This window comes from Crotalus tigris, unplaced genomic scaffold (genome assembly GCF_016545835.1).
Source record: "Crotalus tigris isolate CLP2741 ecotype Arizona unplaced genomic scaffold, ASM1654583v1 scf7180000023720.1715460, whole genome shotgun sequence".
Taxonomy (NCBI): domain Eukaryota; kingdom Metazoa; phylum Chordata; class Lepidosauria; order Squamata; family Viperidae; genus Crotalus; species Crotalus tigris.
Window position 1 is genome coordinate 15,344 of NW_024100139.1, and position 17,600 is coordinate 32,943.

Genomic DNA, 17,600 nt, shown 5'->3' on the forward strand with positions numbered 1-17,600 from the left:
TAGGCCGAAGGGTGCACTTTAAGTGCTTCAGCCCTCTGCAGTTTATTTAGAGGATTTGGCTCCTCCTGCAGGATTTCCTCTCATGCCTCTGGCACTTTAAGCTTGGTAAAAAAAATACTCCGTTTTGGGAAGGCAGTCACTCTGGGAAAAGAGGCTTCTCAGCTCGGGGGGGGGGGGAAGCAGCTGCAGAAGCAGAGACTCCAAAAGAGGGGAGTGTCCAATTGTCCGAAGGTGACAATTAAGTAAAGGAAGGCCACCATCCAATTGCTTTGGTAAATCTTGCAGAAAAGTTTAATTAGATCAGTGTTTCTCAATCTTAGCTACTTAATGCTGTGGGTGGACTTCAACTCCCAGAATTCCCCAGTCAGCATGGTCTTAAAAGTCCATTAGCATGCTGGCTGGGGAATTCTGGACGTTGGGAGTGTCTTAAAAGTGGCTGAGGTTGAGAAAGACTGAACTAGATGACCTCTGAGAGCCCCTGGAAGAATTTAACCAGAACCTGACAAAAGAAAAAATACAATTCCTTTCCTATTTCACCTCAGCTTTAGGGGAGGCATTTCATATCCCCCCCCCCCAGAGAAAAGAAGGACAATTTGCAAAGAATGGTTGAGATGTTTGTCCATCAGATTCTACCTTTGGGACAACAAAAGCAGCACAAAATTAGAGAAAGAAAGACATACCGGGAAACTGGTAGGTATACCCAGGTGCAATGCTGGTGTAGCTCCGGCTTGTGTAGGTGGCTGCCTGGAAACCCGGGTATCCTATTGTCGAAGAAAGAAGAAAATCTCAGAAGGCCCCATAAAAACACCGCCCTAGCCCCCCCTCTCCATCTTCATCCAATTTTAATTTGAAGGCACAGAGGATGGAGCGTGTGGTCCTTTCTCTGCAATTGTGCCTGCAGTTCTCTGGTTCTTCCAGAAGAGGGCGGTTCTTCCAGAAGAGGGGGTGCAGTTCTCTGGTTCTTCCAGAAGAGGGCAGTGCTTTCTCCTCTTACCCAACATGCCAATGCCCAGCATGAAGGCGTCCATTCCGTAGGGCATCACGCGGGAGCGTCCCCTGGCGGAGCCGGTGGGCGACATCACTTCCTTTGGCTGAGCTTTTTTACATTCCACCTGGCACCAAACACAACAGGAAGTCAGACTAAGGCAGTGTTTCTCAACCTTGGCCATTTTAAGGCATGTGGACTTCAACTCCCAGAATTCCACAGCCAGCATTGCTGGCTGTGGAATTCTGGGAGTTGAAGTCCACATGCCTTAAAATGGTCAAGGTTGAGAAACACTGGACTAAGGCAATCCTATAAAAGAGGGTGCCAGATTTTATTGCTATTGCAAGGCACCCTCCTGAATGTTGCTCCTGGACAACAATAAATGGGCCCCTTGCAACAAAACACACAACATTCTCCCCTAATTACGTCACATTCCTCTATTAGTAATCATAATTTATTAAATTTATATGCCGCCTCACTCCCAGTGACTGGGCAGTTTATGAGCGGTGAAGAACACTTAAAATTAGGAACAATACAAAACCACAAAAAGGAGACAGGCCGAAAGAGCAGAGCTGGGCAAATCCAGATGGGCACACGGAAAAGAATCATCTGGCCTGGCTGAAGAGCCACATCTTCAGGGCTCGGAAATAATACCAGTGGGGTGGGGCCATCTGGATCTCAGCGGGCACACGATTCCAGAGGGCAGGAGATGCTACAGAGAAGATTCACTTCAAGGGTGTGATCCTAGATGGCACTGCTTAATTGATGGAACCCAGAGTGTGCCAGCCCTGCCAGATTGAACCAGCGAGGTAGATACTATGGCCGTGGCGGCGAACCTATGGCACGCGTGCCAGAGGCAGCACGCGAAGCTGTCTCTGGTGGCATGCGAGCCATTGTTGGGGCGAGCTGCTCCCTCCTCCTCTCCGTGCATGCGCAGCTTTCCGCAGAGCTGCACATGCGCAGCTCTCCGTACATGCGCAGTCTGGGAATAGGCAAGAGGCTATAAAGGGAGCAACTTTCGGTGGAAGCAGGCACAGGAAAGGAGGCAGCAGTCCTATGTGCATCCCCATGCGCGAGCGTGCCCCTGTCCTGCCAGGCAAGCAGACCCGCGGCATCTTCGGCAGAAGAGCGCAGGTGGGCAGCGGAAGGCACGAGGAGCCCCATTCCCAGCATAGCTCCTCCTCTCCCCCTCGGAAGAACTGCGGGGCTCAAGAGTCTCCCCCCATGCCCCCCACCCGCTGAGGAAGATGCCCTCCTGCCCACTGCCCCACCCGCCAGAGCAACATCGAGTTGGCCACGCCCAACATGGCCACGCCCACCCAGTCTACCATTTCCACCATAGCCACCCCCACCCGGCACCCAGTGATACATAAGTGGGTTTTGGGTTGCAGTTTGGGTACTCGGGCTCTAAAAGGTTCGCCACCACTGTACTATGGAGACAGGTAGAAAACATTTTAACTTCGCCTTCCTTCTCTGCCCTTTGCCTCAGAAATGCTGCACAGGATTGGGGGGAAAAATTAAGTTTCAGCTTTGCACTTTCAGACGGATAGACCAATGCCCAGAATTCCCCAAGGAGCACAACTGTTGCTAAGAATTCTGGGTATTGAATTCCACACGTCTGGGGAATACCTGACGGGACAAAGCTGATTTCCGGGCAGCAGAAGAAGAATCCCCTGGTGCGTGTGGTCACTCGACGTCCCTCTGAGTGAGACCCCCCATTCTGTGACGCTAAACTTGGCCAGACTCATCAGTAAGACAGCAAGACCACCACGGAGGGCCCCGGCTCAACTTGCAAAGGCCGCCTGACCCTCAGGCCCGGAGGGAGGAAAGGCCCAGCAGCGTGGGACGCCATCCATCCATCCCATCGACCCAAACCCAATTTTCCTTCCCCTCACCATTTTGTTGTTGATCTCATGGAAGTGAATCTCGCAGACTTTCTCCACGATGTCTTCGCTTTCGAAGGTGACAAACCCAAAGCCTGAAAGAGAGAAGAAGAAGAAGAAAACCCAGCTCAGCCAAGTCAAGAGGCACCATAAGGCCCTCCGGGGCTCCAGCTGAAGGGCTCTTGTCCCTTTCACAAGCTGTCGTGGGCTTAAAATAGCCACCAGGCTGGCCCACTTCAAAACCGGAAAGGCAACAGGAATGTTATCCTATCCCAGTGGTGGCAAACCCATGGCACAGGTGCCAGAGGCGGCACTCTGTGGGCACACGCGCCGTCGCCCCAGTCCGAGGCTTTCAGCTGGGTTTTATAAAACCTTTTCGCTTTAGGCCTCCACTGCCGTGTGCAAAAAAAAAAAAGGTTCAATCAGTCAATTTCAACTTCTCGCGGGAAAAAAAGACCTTGCAAAGTTGGAATTGATTGATTGAACTTCTTAGTCCCACCCAGTCTGCTGTTACCACCGCAGCCATGCCCACCCAATGGGCCACGCCCACCCAATGGGCCACACCCACCCAGCACTCGACGATGCATAAGTGGGTTTTGGGTTGCAGTTTGGGCACTCGGTCTCTAAAAGGTTCGCCATCACTGTCCTATCCACTGTGTTTTTGACCTGGAAGGGTGGCCAACCTGAAGTTGGACTGGCCAGTAGAGGAAAATGCCATTTCTATGAGATGTAAACAAACCATGACTGGAAAAGAGCTGAGGAACATGGTGTCAACGCTGCAAATATTGTATATTCTTGCTTTTGACAATATGTAGAATTGTCTGGTAATTATGGAGTTAATACAGAGCAGAAGGGGGGTTGGGGGTAAAGCCCTGGAAAGAGAGAGGAAGAAAACATTTGACCTTCACACTAATTGGATAATGTGAGATATGACGGTTAATTTAGGGAGGGAACAGGCTGATCATTTAACTGCTCAGAGGAAGAGAACTTAGATCCTAGCATCCCTCCGTTGTGCCTGTGCCGACATTTTGTAACAATAAAAGACTTTCAGGAAAATAAATGCCTGGAAGTTCTTTGGAATGTTTCATTAGCCGGAACCACAACACATGGACATCCGCAGTCCTTCTCTCTCTCTTGCCTACTCTTCCTAGCTCTTCCTACTATCCCTATCATTTCAAAGGCTCCCCCGGCAGAAGAGAGCTATGGAGAGATAACAGAGATGGCAACTGAGAGAGATCGCCCACTTTCCACCCAACTGGGGCATCGCCACCTCCCCATCATGACCAGCCAATGCTTCCTTTCTGCAGCTTCAGGCAATGCTTGACCAGCCAATGCTTCCTTTCTGCAGCTTCAGGCAAGACAGAGCAGGCCTGGTCAGCCTTTCACCGCAAGCCTCAGCTGCCCCCCAGTTACTATGGCTAAGTTTAGTTACTTTTAAAAATCCTGGCTGCAAATCCCAGCAGCAGCTCCGATTTCCCTAAGCCCCGGTGGATGGCAGCCAGGAAGGCAGGAACCAGTGAAAGGATGAGGACCCAGGAAAAAAGAACAGAGCACAGAAGCCTGGAAAGTGGGGCACGGGGTCCCCCAAGAAGAGGGGAAGCCAGAGCTGCATTTCTCTGGTTAAAGCGCAGCGTAATGGGGGAGACTGGGCAGTGGAAAAGGGGTGGCAGAATCTGGCCTGTAATACAAACCCGCTCTGTTCCAGTTACCTATTTATTTGCTCAATCTACACAATACATTACATTATATAAAGCCAATAATAGCTGATGAATGAGCACGGGGCAGGCATAAAAGCAAAGAGAACATCTGCAGGCAGAAACGCTATAAAAAGAAAGATCTACATCTTTGCTAGGGCAGCAAAATTTGGGGGAAAAGGGGCTCGTGGTGCACGAGAGCCAGTCCAGGTGAGGAAAAGTCGGTGGCGTCTTTGATGAAGGCAGGTCTGTTCTGCTTCTGATCTTCCAAGCATCAGGAGGGTGCAGAAGCTTCATACATCCCATCAGTGCCACTTAAGGCTAGAGAAATGGGCAAGTGAGCAGGAGCCTGGCACAGGAGTTCAACTGAGGAGAAGGAAGGGGCAGAAAAAAGGAGACTGACTGCTGACTGACAACTCCTGCTGATTCTTCCCTAAGAGCTGCTGACTGATGGGAGCATTGCTTGCTACTGACCCAGTTGAGGCAGCTTCAGTGGACATATAAGGAAGCAACTGCCCAGAGCACCAGGTCGCAGAGCGAATGAAAAAGGAGGGCCGGGAAAAGTGCAACAAGGGAAATATTTTTTTTTTCCCCTTGTCGCTTGTTGTTGAAAGAAGATTGTGGACAGCGAGATCCGTTCATGTGACCTGCAGGGAATGCGGTGGGTTTACTTTCCTGTCTGAAGGCCGCATGAAGTGTACATGCTGCAAGGCTGATTGCTCACCTGGAAGAGAAGGGGAAGGGGCTAGAGGCAAAAGTAAACTACCCACTCCATGAAGAATTTTTGGACTGGACACAGGAAGCCCCAGTGGAGGCAAAATGGCACCAAGAAACAAACCCATAGAGAAGGAGGTGTATTCTTTGGAGCTGCAGAAAATCCCAGGGCCGGTCAAAGAGGATGTCTCTAAAGCCTTGGACAAAGAACAGCTGACATAAGATTTTGGTCTGAGTAAGAGGCCTCCAGAAGTTGTACAAAGGGAAGAGTTCCTGCTTCTGCCCTGAAATGAGGGAAGCAGAGCTGCTGATAGTCATCAGAGACTCTCTGTTGCAAAAGACTGAAGCTGCAGCCTGTTGGTGTGCGTTGCCTTCGTTGGGTCACACACTCAGGATGAGGTGGACTCACAAAAGTTTTTAAGCCCACTGACAAATATCCTTTCCTTCCCACCGTGTGAGAACAATGACACAACCAGAGAAGAGCAACTAAAATCAAAGAGCAACTAAGATGATCCAAGCCTGGAGACTAAAACATACGAAGGACGGCTGCAAGACTTGGGTTTGGTTGTTCTAAAGAAAATAAGAAACAGGGGAGACATGATAGCACCGCTCCAGTATTTGAGGGGCTGCCACAAAGAAGAGGGGGTCAAATTCTTCTCCAAAGCACCAGAGGGAAGGACGAGAAACAAGGGTTGGAAACTGATCAAAGAGAGAAGCAACCTGGAATTAAGGAGAAACTTCTTGACAGTGAGGACAGTTAACCAGTGGATCAGCTGGCCTTCAGAAATTGTGGTGCCCCATCACTGGAGATCTTTAAGAAGAGGCTAGACAGTCACTTGTCTGAGGTGGTATAGGTTCTCCTGCTTGAGCACGGGGCTGGACTAGAAGACCTCCAAGGTCCCTTTCAGATTGTTCTGTTCTATTCTATTCTATTCTATTCTATTCTATTCTATTCTATTCTATTCTATTCTATTCTATTCTTCTATTCCTATTTCTGTTCTGTTCTGTTCTGTTCTATTTTATTCTGTTGTTCTATTCTATTCTATTCTATTCTATTCTATTCTATTCTATTCTATTCTATTCTATTCTATTCTATTCTATTCTATTCTATTCTATTCTATTCTTCCATTCCTATTCCTATTCCATTCCAGTCTATTCTCATGAAAATACTTCAAGGGACTATGGAATTCCTGTGCAAAATGGTCCAGGAAGACGTTGGGGGTGATTTCTTTATTCTTTCTTTCAAAGGATGCGGATCAGGAAGAAGAGAGGAAAGAAGGGAAAAACTGGCTAAGCAGATGGTCCCATCTGTGAACAGCTTGGACTCTTCCTCCATAATAGCACTCACTTCTGAGATCATGTGGGACTCTTGACAAGAGGTGGAAGAAAATCATGGAAAGTCACCTTGCAAACCTGGACCAGAAGAAGAAGGCATTGTGGGAAAGATGGCGGCCTTTGGCAAAAGAGAAGGTCCAAAATTGCTCAGACAGGCCAGGCTCTGAGAGTGGGTCAGAACTAAAAGAATGAAATTCAACAGGAAGAAATGTACATCTGGGTAGCAAATAGGTTCGCCACAAGGACAGGATGGAGACAATTTGGCCTGGCAGTTCGGACCTGGGATAAGGATCTGGGCATTCTTGTAATCACAGCTTGACCGTGACTCAGCAGTCGGATACGGCTGCTGAAAGGGCAAGTGCTATCTTGAGAGGCATTGACAGAAGTAGAGAGCCCAGATCCAGGGAAATAACGCTCCCTCTGTTCTATCCTGATCAGACCAGTCTCTGATTTGGTTCTGAGAGCAAACAGGACAATTTGGATCAAGGCCAGAGGAGGCCAGCCAAGATGGTGGAGGAAACCAAGTCCTCTGAGGAACCGTTAACGCATCTGGGTATAACAGTCTGCAAAAAAAGACAACCGAGAGGACATATACAGCAGACATAACTATCTGAAAGATTGTCAGCCTTCCCCAACTTGAGTTTTTCTCTGCTGTCCCTGAGGGCAGGACCAGAACGGATAGGTTGAAGCTACTGGGAAGGATTTCAAAGATTTTCCCAAGTTGTCAACAGTGGAATAGGCTGCAGGTCCCTCTTCCCTGGGGGTCTTGGATAGATATCTGCCCCAAACCACTTCAATAGATCCTGCAGGTGGTCAGACTAACGTTTCCTCTTTCCATTATGTATTCAAGATGGACTGTGATGAATATTTATACGTTATTTATATGTAAGGGTGTGGGTTTATACATGTTGTACATAGCATGTTTGAATATGCATGTGTACACTTTGAGAGCAAGCAACTAAATTTCATTTTTAATGTGTGCCAATGTGCCCACAGTAAAAAAAAATGGCAATAAAGGTTATCTAAGATGGACTGTGATGAATATTTATACGTTATTTATATGTAAGGGTGTGGATTTATACATGTTGTACATAGCATGTTTGAATATGCATGTGTACACTTTGAGAGCAAGCAACTAAATTTCATTTTTAATGTGTGCCAATGTGCCCATAGTAAAAAAATGGCAATAAAGGTTATCTATCTATCTATCTATCTATCTATCTATCTATCTATCTATCTATCTATCTATCTATCTATCTATCATCTATCAATCCATCCATCCATTTCTACTCTACTCTACTCTACTCTACTCTACTCTACTCTACTCTACTCTTTCCTATCTATCTATCTATCTATCTATCTATCTATCTATCTATCTATCTATCTAGTCTTCTTAGACTCTCTTTCATGGAGCCCCACTTATCCCAGGCTTGCATCACCTGAGGGAGGCCCCCCACAGTGGGTGAAAGCGCTTGATTAGGGATGGGAGGTGCTGGAAGGGGCCACACCGCAGGGCAGCCCCCCCCCCAGATCCAAGCACTCAGTCTCTCTCACCTCGGTGCCGATTAGTTGTCTTGTCAAACATCAGCATGGCATCGTCCACCTGCAAGAAACAAAATACTCCAGATGGGCGGGGTGAAATGGGTGGCTGTTGGGGGCAGAAGAGTAAAATAAAAATAAAATAATTGGCAGGAATAACTTCAATGTTAGGCTAAAATAATCTATTAGATAACATATTTGGGGCATTAGTAGAAAATAGAAGTGATCAGCTATTTAATTACCTATTATAGTTTTAAGCACAGAGGAAGAAGCGGAGACTGGAAAAGCTTTCCCGGCAATGCCAACAGGTCTTGAACATCTGGAGATGTTCCTAGAAAACCAGAGTGGTAAGCTCCTCAACCCCCCATCTGCACAGATCCAGGAACCCCACCGGTCATCCGTATCGCTTAAATCCAGAACTGGCAGAAAGCGCTGGGTTTCCGTCTGTCCCTTGACAAGGAAAGCGTCAGAGCTACCAACCATTTCAGCCTCGGAGGACTGTGTGCAATCCATCACGAATGCAAACTTTCCTCCTGATGACTTACTCATCTCTAAACCTTTGAGGAAAGGAGATTTTACTCATTATTCTGGGCAGGTGTGAAAAATCCAGCCACAGCAGCAAAGGTGATAAAAGATGGCCTGCCGTGGGCAGGCAGGACGCAGCTGGTGGTAAGATATACTTGATAATTGCAAGATTGCTAGTAGGTTGAAGAGAGAACAAATTCTCCGGTGTGAGATCACACAGCCTTGGGAATCAGGGATTCCAAATGTAATAAAATGTTGGCTAGTGCAGCATCAGCTCCTTAGAAGTTTCCCCCTCATTGGTTTAAAGCAGGGGTAGGCAACCTTGGCTCTTTTATCACTCGTGGACTTCAACTCCCAGAATTCCTGAGCCAGCCATGCTGAGGGGAAAGGGAGAGGTTTCCAAGCTGAGCCATGCTGGCTGTGGAATTCTGGGAGTTGAAGTCCACGAGTCATGAAGGGGCCGTAGTTCCCCCATGCTGGCTGAGGAATTCTGGGAGTTGAAGTCCACGAGTCATAAAAGAGCCAAGGTTGCCTACCCCTGCTTTAAAGGGACCTAAAGCCATGTCATCAGCCCAGAAAAGTTTGCCTATTGGTTGGGGAAATGGCAGGACAGTCCCCAGGATACAAATGTTGATCGATTCAGCCTTCCCTCACCGAAGCCCATCCCAGTGTTTGGGACTGCAACTCCCATCGTGCTCATCCAACATGGACAACAGTCAAGGCTGCGGGAGGCTGCAACAGAGGGGCACAAGACAGCTCCTATTCCCAGGACAGGTGAACTGGGATAACCCTGCCCACGGTTATCTGCCAGTCAGAAGCTAAAAAAAATTAGGCACGCTATATCGATCTTCATACTTTACACAGCCCAGACTCGGCTGTTCTTCATGCCAGATGGCATTACCTGTGATTGCATAAAGCAGTTAAAACTGGTAACCGGACCATAATTTACTCAATGAGCCCAATTTTTCTGAATTTGCACAATACACGCAGCAGTTAGAGTGCAGTACTGCAGGCCACTTTAGCTGACTGTGTTCAGCAGGTCAGCGGTTCAAATCTCACCGGCTCAAGGTTGACTCAGCCTTCCATCCTTCTGGGGTAGGTAAAATGAGAACCCAGATTATTGGGGGCAATGTAAATATATATATATATATATACATTGCTTACTGGTGTACACCGCTTAGAGAGTGCTTGCACTTAAAGCGGTATATAAGTCTCATAAATAAACTGTACAAGCCATGAACACTACCAAAGGTACAAAATGGCCGCCGGGTCGCCTGGGAGTCATCTGGAGATGGCAATGGCGGCTTCCTTGCAGGATAGGGGTCTCCCGACTCTCCTCAGGCTACAGCCAAAGGGGCAGCTCTGCAAGACTAGCCCAGGCTGGTACCCACCTATGTCAGAATCTGCAACTGGAGAAAGGCTGTGCTGAAGGGCTGGTGGTGGGATGCTTTCCCACAGCCTTGAATCTGAGCTGCTGACCTTATTTCAAAACGATGCGGCACCATCGCACCTTCTTAGCAATGAACTCCACGGGGGGGCACGCAACCGATCAATTCCAAGTCTTGTTCAATTCCACTATTAGTCACAGAGCTCATGAGCTGATTTTGGGCTTAGCTCAACCACCTCGCAGGGCTGCTGAGAGACCATCAATCTTGCCCACTTGAGGAGACCCCAAAGGTAAGAGACATCTGACTTATCTGTATAGTTTTCTTGGCAACAAGGTGCATTGGCTACTGTTTTCTTCCAGAACATTTTTTTTTGACTTGATTCTATAGCCCTGGTGTTTCCTGGTGGCCTCCCATCCAAACCCTAACCAGGTCTATTTCTCCTTAGCTCTTTGGAAGCCAGCCAAGCTGAGATAGGTGCAGTCACCGAGGAAGCCACTGCAACAAACAAACCAAATATTTGGGCATAGTTTCAGAATTCCCCACAACTAGGTTAATGGAACCTCAGAGCACCAGTTGGGAAGTGAGAGACAACGTAGGTGTTGTAGCAAGTGAGAAAACTCCTTTTTTTTTTTTGTTCCCCCCATCCCACCCCTTAATCTTGGACTTAAGTAGGTCATATTCCTATTTCTGTAAACACACAATCCACTTAACGTGGGTAGCGAATTAACCCAGTTTTAGTTTGGCACAATATATTGAATCACAAACTAACCAAATGGGTTGAATTTGAACAATATGCAGCGGGGGGGGGGGGAGAACAAACAAGAGCTACCAGTAACCAAATTGAGCTCATCTGTATAAATGAGATAAGCAGGATATGAGAACCTTGACAAAAAAAGCGGGAGGGAGAATTTAAAATCTGGAGCCAGGGAGCTACTGTGACCATGAAAAGGCTGCTAATTCTGGCCAGGGTCCTGCAAAGGGTCCACTGGACCAACCCCACAGCTGACTGGCCACCCAGCCTTCCACGAAAGGCATCCCAAAAAGTCAAGACCTGGGTCTTACGTGGCAGCCGACAAGTCAGGAGCGTGAACTCCTTAATCTGCCCCTGCCTGACTCTCATACAGAATAGCCGAACGGCTCTCCTGAATGACGCAGTCCGGCCGGCTGGGGTGAGGGGAGGTGGAAGGCAGACAATGGAGCTTCTGTTCGGATCAGGCCTGCAGTCAAGAGCCAGGCCCAGCAAAATCAGGGTTGGAAGCTTCTGAGCCTCCTGCACGCCGGACACCGGAACACGGGCAAAGAGGAAAGAAGATTATCCAGTTTACCAGCAGGCACACCAGCGGGAAAATCTCTGCTGGCTGGAGGGAAATTTTTAATAGCTCAGGGCATCTCATGCCAGGCCTTGTGTGTGGCAGGGACTGGTGCTCCTTGGACCCCAAACAACTGTTGCAAACCCAGGAATGCTATGCAAAGGGTGCCCTCGGGCTGAACATTTCGGCTTCAGCTTTCCCACAACAATTCCTAATTTGTGGTCTCAGCAAGGCTGCCAGAGTCCAGATTTTGAAATTCAGGCCCACCACCAACCTCTGAGCCCCCCCCCCCTTTTTTTTAAAGGGCTTTAAGTCAGTGTTGACTCCTGGTCACAAGTGAGGCTTTCCGTGCAAAAGTTTTTGGAAACTGTTTGCCATTTCCTTGCAAAACTAGAACTTCAGGTTTCCCATTTTCTAGCCTGGTGCCTTAACCCGTACCCCAAACTGGCCGTCTCCTCTGGGCTGTGGTGCCTCCGGAAACACTTCGCAGCCCGAGAGCCAAGGGCAGGCCAGGAGGTCTTGAAGAAGACAGTGGGGTGCAATGAATGCAATGGCTCCCAAATCCAAAGCGGAAAAGAGAAGACTCCAGCAAAGCTCTGGCCGGCGTGGAGTGACAAGAGAAAAGAGGGCCACATTCCGGCCACGAGGACGGGCCCTGCACCACCGAGACCAGGCAAACGGCGTTTCAGGAAGGGCGGCAGGGAAGAGGCGGAGGGCAGCCCAGCCAACGGAGTCCCCAGGCCTGCCCTGAGGACAGCCGAGGCTGTCCTAGCCGGCTCATGTGTCCATGGAAACTCAGGGCGGGAGGAAGGATTAGTGGCCCGGCTCTGCCGAGCTCAGGCGTCCGAGCACTAAGCATGAGTGGCAGCCCCTGGTGGGGGCTATTGTGGCAGCTGCTCAGTGGGCGCCCCGCTGGCCCGGCCCCTCTCGGCGCCCTGCAGCTCCCCGCTCGCTCATCGTCCTCCCGAGCCTTTCTTCTCCAGGGGCGGCGCTGGCTGGCCGGCCCGAGAGAGGCCTAGACAAAAGAGTCTGTCGGGGATGGCTTCTCCAGGGGCCGGTTGCTGTGGCAACCCTGCCCTCCAATCCCAGCTGCTGGATCCGATTAGCGCCAGCTCGGATGCCCTCTTCGCAAAGCGGTGCTGACGGGGCACAAAGGCGGGGGGGGGAGCTGGGGGAGCCGGGACAGAGGCGCTTTCCCCTCACCAGAGGGCCCGGCGGAAGACCACCGTGCCCCCCCCCAACCCGCTGCAGCAGTCGGGACTTTCTGGGCCAGAGGTTCAAAGGCTTCTGGGCCTTTGTACCCCCCTCCCAAGTACCCTGCACCACTCCATTCCTTCAAGAGGGCTGCTTGGGGGGGCCCAACCTGGCCCTGAAGGTCAGATCCTCTGCAGTGGGGGGTGTTTAGTGGCCCCTTCAGAACCAGCCAGACGGGACAGTGGTCCAGCCGGATCAGTAAGGATGGCTCAACTGCCCCAGACCGGCTCGTCCCTTTCCAAATTTTGAAATGGGGATCGGTGTCTAAGGACAGACGCCATGCAACTGATCTGTCAGCCTTTGTTTATGCTACAGAAATGGAAGAAAAACACCAGTCAGATCTTACAGACCTACTGTTAGATATTACTCATAAGTGGAGATAACTTCCATACATTACCAGACTCAGGGATGTCTGCAAGGTGTGGTCAAAAATGTTAAGACAGCTTTGGAGAGTGCAATCAAATTTCTGCCTGTTTTTATAACGGTTGCGCTCTCCTGGGTGTATCTTGACTTTTTTGACCTAGGAGGCAGACTCCCTGAACTGACCCTATATATTCTTATAATACTTAATCCTACCTTATGTAGGTCAGAGCACAGATACCAATTTTACATCTCTGTTATTTAATCTTAAACTACAAGTCTACCCATTGTTTACAAGGGCTAAGCCCCATTCCATATAGAGGGGCTTCCACACAAATGCTCCCCAATTCCAAAAAAGAACTTTTGCACAAATAGAAGCCTAACCTAGATACACAACCCAATGAGAGATCAATCTATACCCAACAGTAATCTCTTGGAATTCAAAAACCTACTATCACTTTCAGACCACCAGCCAGCCCCGTGGGCGACCACAGCCTGGTTCGATCAATGATTGTAGTACAGCTAAGAGGGCTTGCCATAAACCAATGAAGCAGCAAGAACCTGAAGGCAGGACAAGAAGCAACGGATGGAAACTAATCAAGGAGAAAACCAACCTAGAAGCAAGCAGAAATTTCCTGACAGTTAGGAACAATTAATCAGTGGAACAGCTTGCCTCCAGAAGTTGTGGATGCGCCAACACTGGAAGTTTTTAGACTGGACAGACATTTGTCCAAAATGGTATAGGGATTTGTGTCTGAGCAGGGGGTTGGACTATATGACCTCCAGGGTCCCTTCCAACTTTACTTTTCTGTAATGAGATGTCTGTAAGAAGAACCATTTTGCCCCTGAAGATAATCCAGTTATTCTGCTCTCATCTCCAATGGCTCTTCCAGAAATCCAGCACCATATGCACCCTGCCTCTCTGCTGTTTTTTATTTTCCACTGCTACGTAAAGGTGTGGGTACAAGCCAAGCCTGCATTCAGTGGCTCTTTTAAAATTCATTAGATAGTCAACCGACCCATCACTGGCGCTCCCACTTGATAAGAGGCAGGGCTTTGTCCAGCTTGGGCTGGTATGCCAATGATGCTAGGCCAGTGGTTCTCAACCTTTTTAATGCCGCGACCCCCAACCGGTCGTAAGTCGAGGACTACTCAACTGGTGCAGCACCATTTGCAGAATGGGACTTTTGGCGGGCTCAGCAGGGCAGAGACAGCCTGGACAATTCCTATTGGCTTTTGAAAGCCAATAGAATTAGACTCTATTCAAGAGAGTCTATTCTATTGGCTTTCAAAAGCCAATAGAATAAAAGGGAGTAGCACAGCTAAGGAAAAGGGGGAAAAAAATGGCGGACTGCATTGTTTGGCGACCCCCGTGAAATGGTCATTCGACCCCAAATGGGGTCCTGACCCACAGGTTGAGAACCACTATGCTAGGCCAAAATCACCACCAGCCTGGGGCAGTCTTGGAGATGACCCAGAAGCTGCAAATGATCCGGAATGTGGTGGTAGATTACTGGTGGGCCAGTGGCACTGAGAACCAAGCAACCCCCCATTCTCTACCTGGCTGAGCTCACATCATCTTTTAACCATGCTGGGGAGGGTCTCAGGTGCAGTGGTGGGATTCAAATATGTGAACAACCAGTTCTCTGTGCAGATGCCACTTCCGGAAGTCCGTTCTGGGCCTGGGCCACACAAAATTAGCTACCGGTTCTGCCGAACTGGGGAGAACTGGCGGAATCCCATCACTGCCCGGGTGGCTCCCTCCGTGGAGGCCGAGTCCTCTCAAGATGCCACCCTGAGCACACATATGGGCTGAGCCAGCGATGCCCAGCCAGGACGCAGCTGATCTCCTCAGATAACAGCCAGCCTGTCCAGAAAAGGCACCCTCTGGGGAGGCCTGAACCGCCAGCCCGCCCGGTTATGAGATGACGTAACCATCCCACGGAGGAGGGGGAGCGGGAGCCCCCCCCCACGTCTCCTCTTTCCCAAATGACCCACCTCTTGGCGTCCTGCTGGAACCGGCGCTGAGCAGGAGATGCCCTTGAGCGTGTGGGTTGGGCAGATCCAGGGTTTACATACAGGAGGTATAAATAGCATCTCCCCTTGGCGCATTTCCGTTCTGCCTTCAGACGGAGGCAGACTCCGAAAGAAGCCTCATGGGGGGGGGTTATTTTTAAAATGCGCAGAAGGAACAGGGCTGCCTCCCCTGGCAGCTCACGGAGGGAGTCTGGGTTGGGGGGCCAAGAGATCTGGGTCACATCTAGGGGGTTCGGGGCTGCAGAGATACGCAGAAGTTGCCTTCTAGTGGCTGCCTGTAGTTTTGCAGATCAGGCTGTGCCAGAGAGGGGTTCCTAGGAGCTGCCCCCCCCTCCTCTCCCCACGGATCAGCCGTCCAAGAGACACGCAGCATCATCCCCCAAAGAGGTATCTCCAGACCAGGGTCCTGCATAGTTAACTGCAGATTGATTTCCATCAGCCTTTACTTCACCTGATGCCCCCCATATAGAACCCCAAGCTTAGAAGGAGCCTTAATGCCACTCCCAGGCTGGGGAGACTAGTGGGCATCTTCAAGGCATGAGCCAACCAGAAGCCCAGAGCAGGCCTGGACGTCCCACCTGAAAAACGAGAAGACTTCATCCAGAAAGCAGGAGCTGCTTGCAAGAGAAGGGGAAATGGTCAACACGGATCTTCTCCTGAGCAACAGGGTGCCCCCTCCAGCTCTATTCTATTCTCTTCTCTGTTTTCAGTTTGAAAGGAGGGGCATTTCTTGATGGGTCAAGCAATGGGGCCCAGTGGGCTCCCTGTGCTGGACGCTTTCAAACAAGGGCGGAAGGCCACCTGTGTTCTTGAACTGAGCGGGGTGGACTAGATGACCTCCTTTCCAGCTCTTCTGAACTGTAACCCCATCAGCCACTGACAGGTATACAAATTCAAAACGCCACCTCCCGTCAGCCAAGACTCGGAGTAGCCCTCACTGACAGCAGGCGATGCAAAGTTTCTGCGGTTGCACAACTGCAGACTGGATCACATAACCCATAATATCTCTGCAAAATAGGTCCCCGTATACAGAACGCCAGCCTTCTCTCTGACTTGTGTGTGTGTGTGTGTGTGTGTGTGTGTGTGTGTGTTTAGATGGCAGACCTTGGCTGATCTCGAAAAACTGGATCGGCTGACTTTGAAAGGAGACCACCAGGAAATTTGAGAACTGAAGTTACATGGCAAAGTTTTTTTTTTGTTTTAAAAGAATCCCAGAAGAACTGGCAATTGCAAAATGCTTTGTCACGGCTGCCAAGAAAACTCCATGGCTATGTTCACGCTGTCAGTCAGAGTCGAATTCGCCTCCAAGGAGATTTCACAATGGCAGCTTTTTTAAAAATCCCTAAAGCGGAAGGTACGGGAGGGGAATGTCCTGCTGCCCCGTAGAAAGGAACAGAAAGTCCGCTCATTTGGCCAGGAGTCCCCCTCCGTGCTTAATGAGTCTTTTTTGGGGGGGGGGAGACCCTTTCTTCCAGGAGGAGGGAGGCCAGCAACAAAGGCCCTTTATAGGTCTGACCTTCAGCACAGGCCAGGCTCTCCTCGCTGGACCAGCTGCCAAGGCGAGGCTGAAGTGGAGGGCCACCTGCTCACCGGCTATCCAGCACTCAGCCGGCTCCAGGTCCTGCCACTGGACAGCCTCCAGGGCCCGAGTTGGACAGGCAACAACGGGGATCCCCTCCTCAGCTGACCAAACAGGGGGGCAGCTACCCCCGAATACTGGCTGGAGTCAGCAGCCGAGCCCCCCAGGCGGTCAGGCGGGACGGCGAGGCGGGGCACGTTCAGAGGGCTGCAGGCGTGGGAGAGGGGAAGGATCTGCTCCCAGGCTCGCTGTACTACTGCTAGACCAGTGGCTCTCAAGCTTTTTAATGCCGCGACCCCCCCCAACCGGTCGTAAGTCGAGGACTACTCAACCGGTCGTAAGTCGAGGACTACTCAACTGGTGCAGCACCGTTTGCCGAATGGGACTTTTGGCGGGCTCAGCAGGGCAGAGACAGCCTGGACAATTCCTATTGGCTTTTGAAAGCCAATAGAATTAGACTCCATTCAAGAGAGTCTATTCTATTGGCTTTCAAAAGCCAATAGAATAAAAGGGAGCAGCACAGCTAAGGAAAAGGGGGGGAAAAATGGCGGACTGCGTTGTTTGGCGACCCCGTGAAATGGTCGTTCGACCCCAAATGGGATCCCGACCCACAGGTTGAGAAACACTGTGCTAGACCTTGACCGACAACCCCAATTGGGATCAGAACATCCGTTGCTAAGCAAGGCGGTTATTAAGTGGACCTGCCTGATTTTATGACCCTTTTTTTATTGAGTGAACCACTGCAGCTGTTAAGCGAATCAGGTGGTCGTTAAGCAAATCCTGCTTCCCCCACTACTGACTGCTTGTTGGAAGCCGGATGGAAAAGTGCAAATGGTGATCAGGCCACGCTGGCAGAGTAGCAGGAATGCCGGGGGGGGGGGGGCAGATACCTAAAGATGGTCTGAAGATTTGTGGCTTCCTAACATCTTGCGCATCACTCAGGACTAGAAACAATTGGTGGGAAAAGGCTGAACAAGTTCTTAGATTCCTGAACTTT

The 17,600-nt window shown here is 50.0% G+C and overlaps 1 protein-coding gene across 9 annotated transcripts in view; it reads right to left on the reverse strand.

Moving 5' to 3' along the window:
• MSI1 (musashi RNA binding protein 1) overlaps nt 1-17,600 on the reverse strand; it is a 61,305-nt gene that overhangs the window by 12,445 nt on the left and 31,260 nt on the right. For all 9 annotated transcript variants that reach the window (XM_039321116.1, XM_039321114.1, XM_039321117.1 and 6 more), the window contains exons 7-10: nt 8,166-8,214; nt 2,881-2,963; nt 995-1,112; nt 681-761 (exon numbers count right to left, since the gene is read on the reverse strand). In XM_039321116.1, the coding sequence (XP_039177050.1) occupies nt 681-761; nt 995-1,112; nt 2,881-2,963; nt 8,166-8,214 (331 nt within the window). The remainder of the gene's footprint in view (nt 1-680; nt 762-994; nt 1,113-2,880; nt 2,964-8,165; nt 8,215-17,600) is intronic.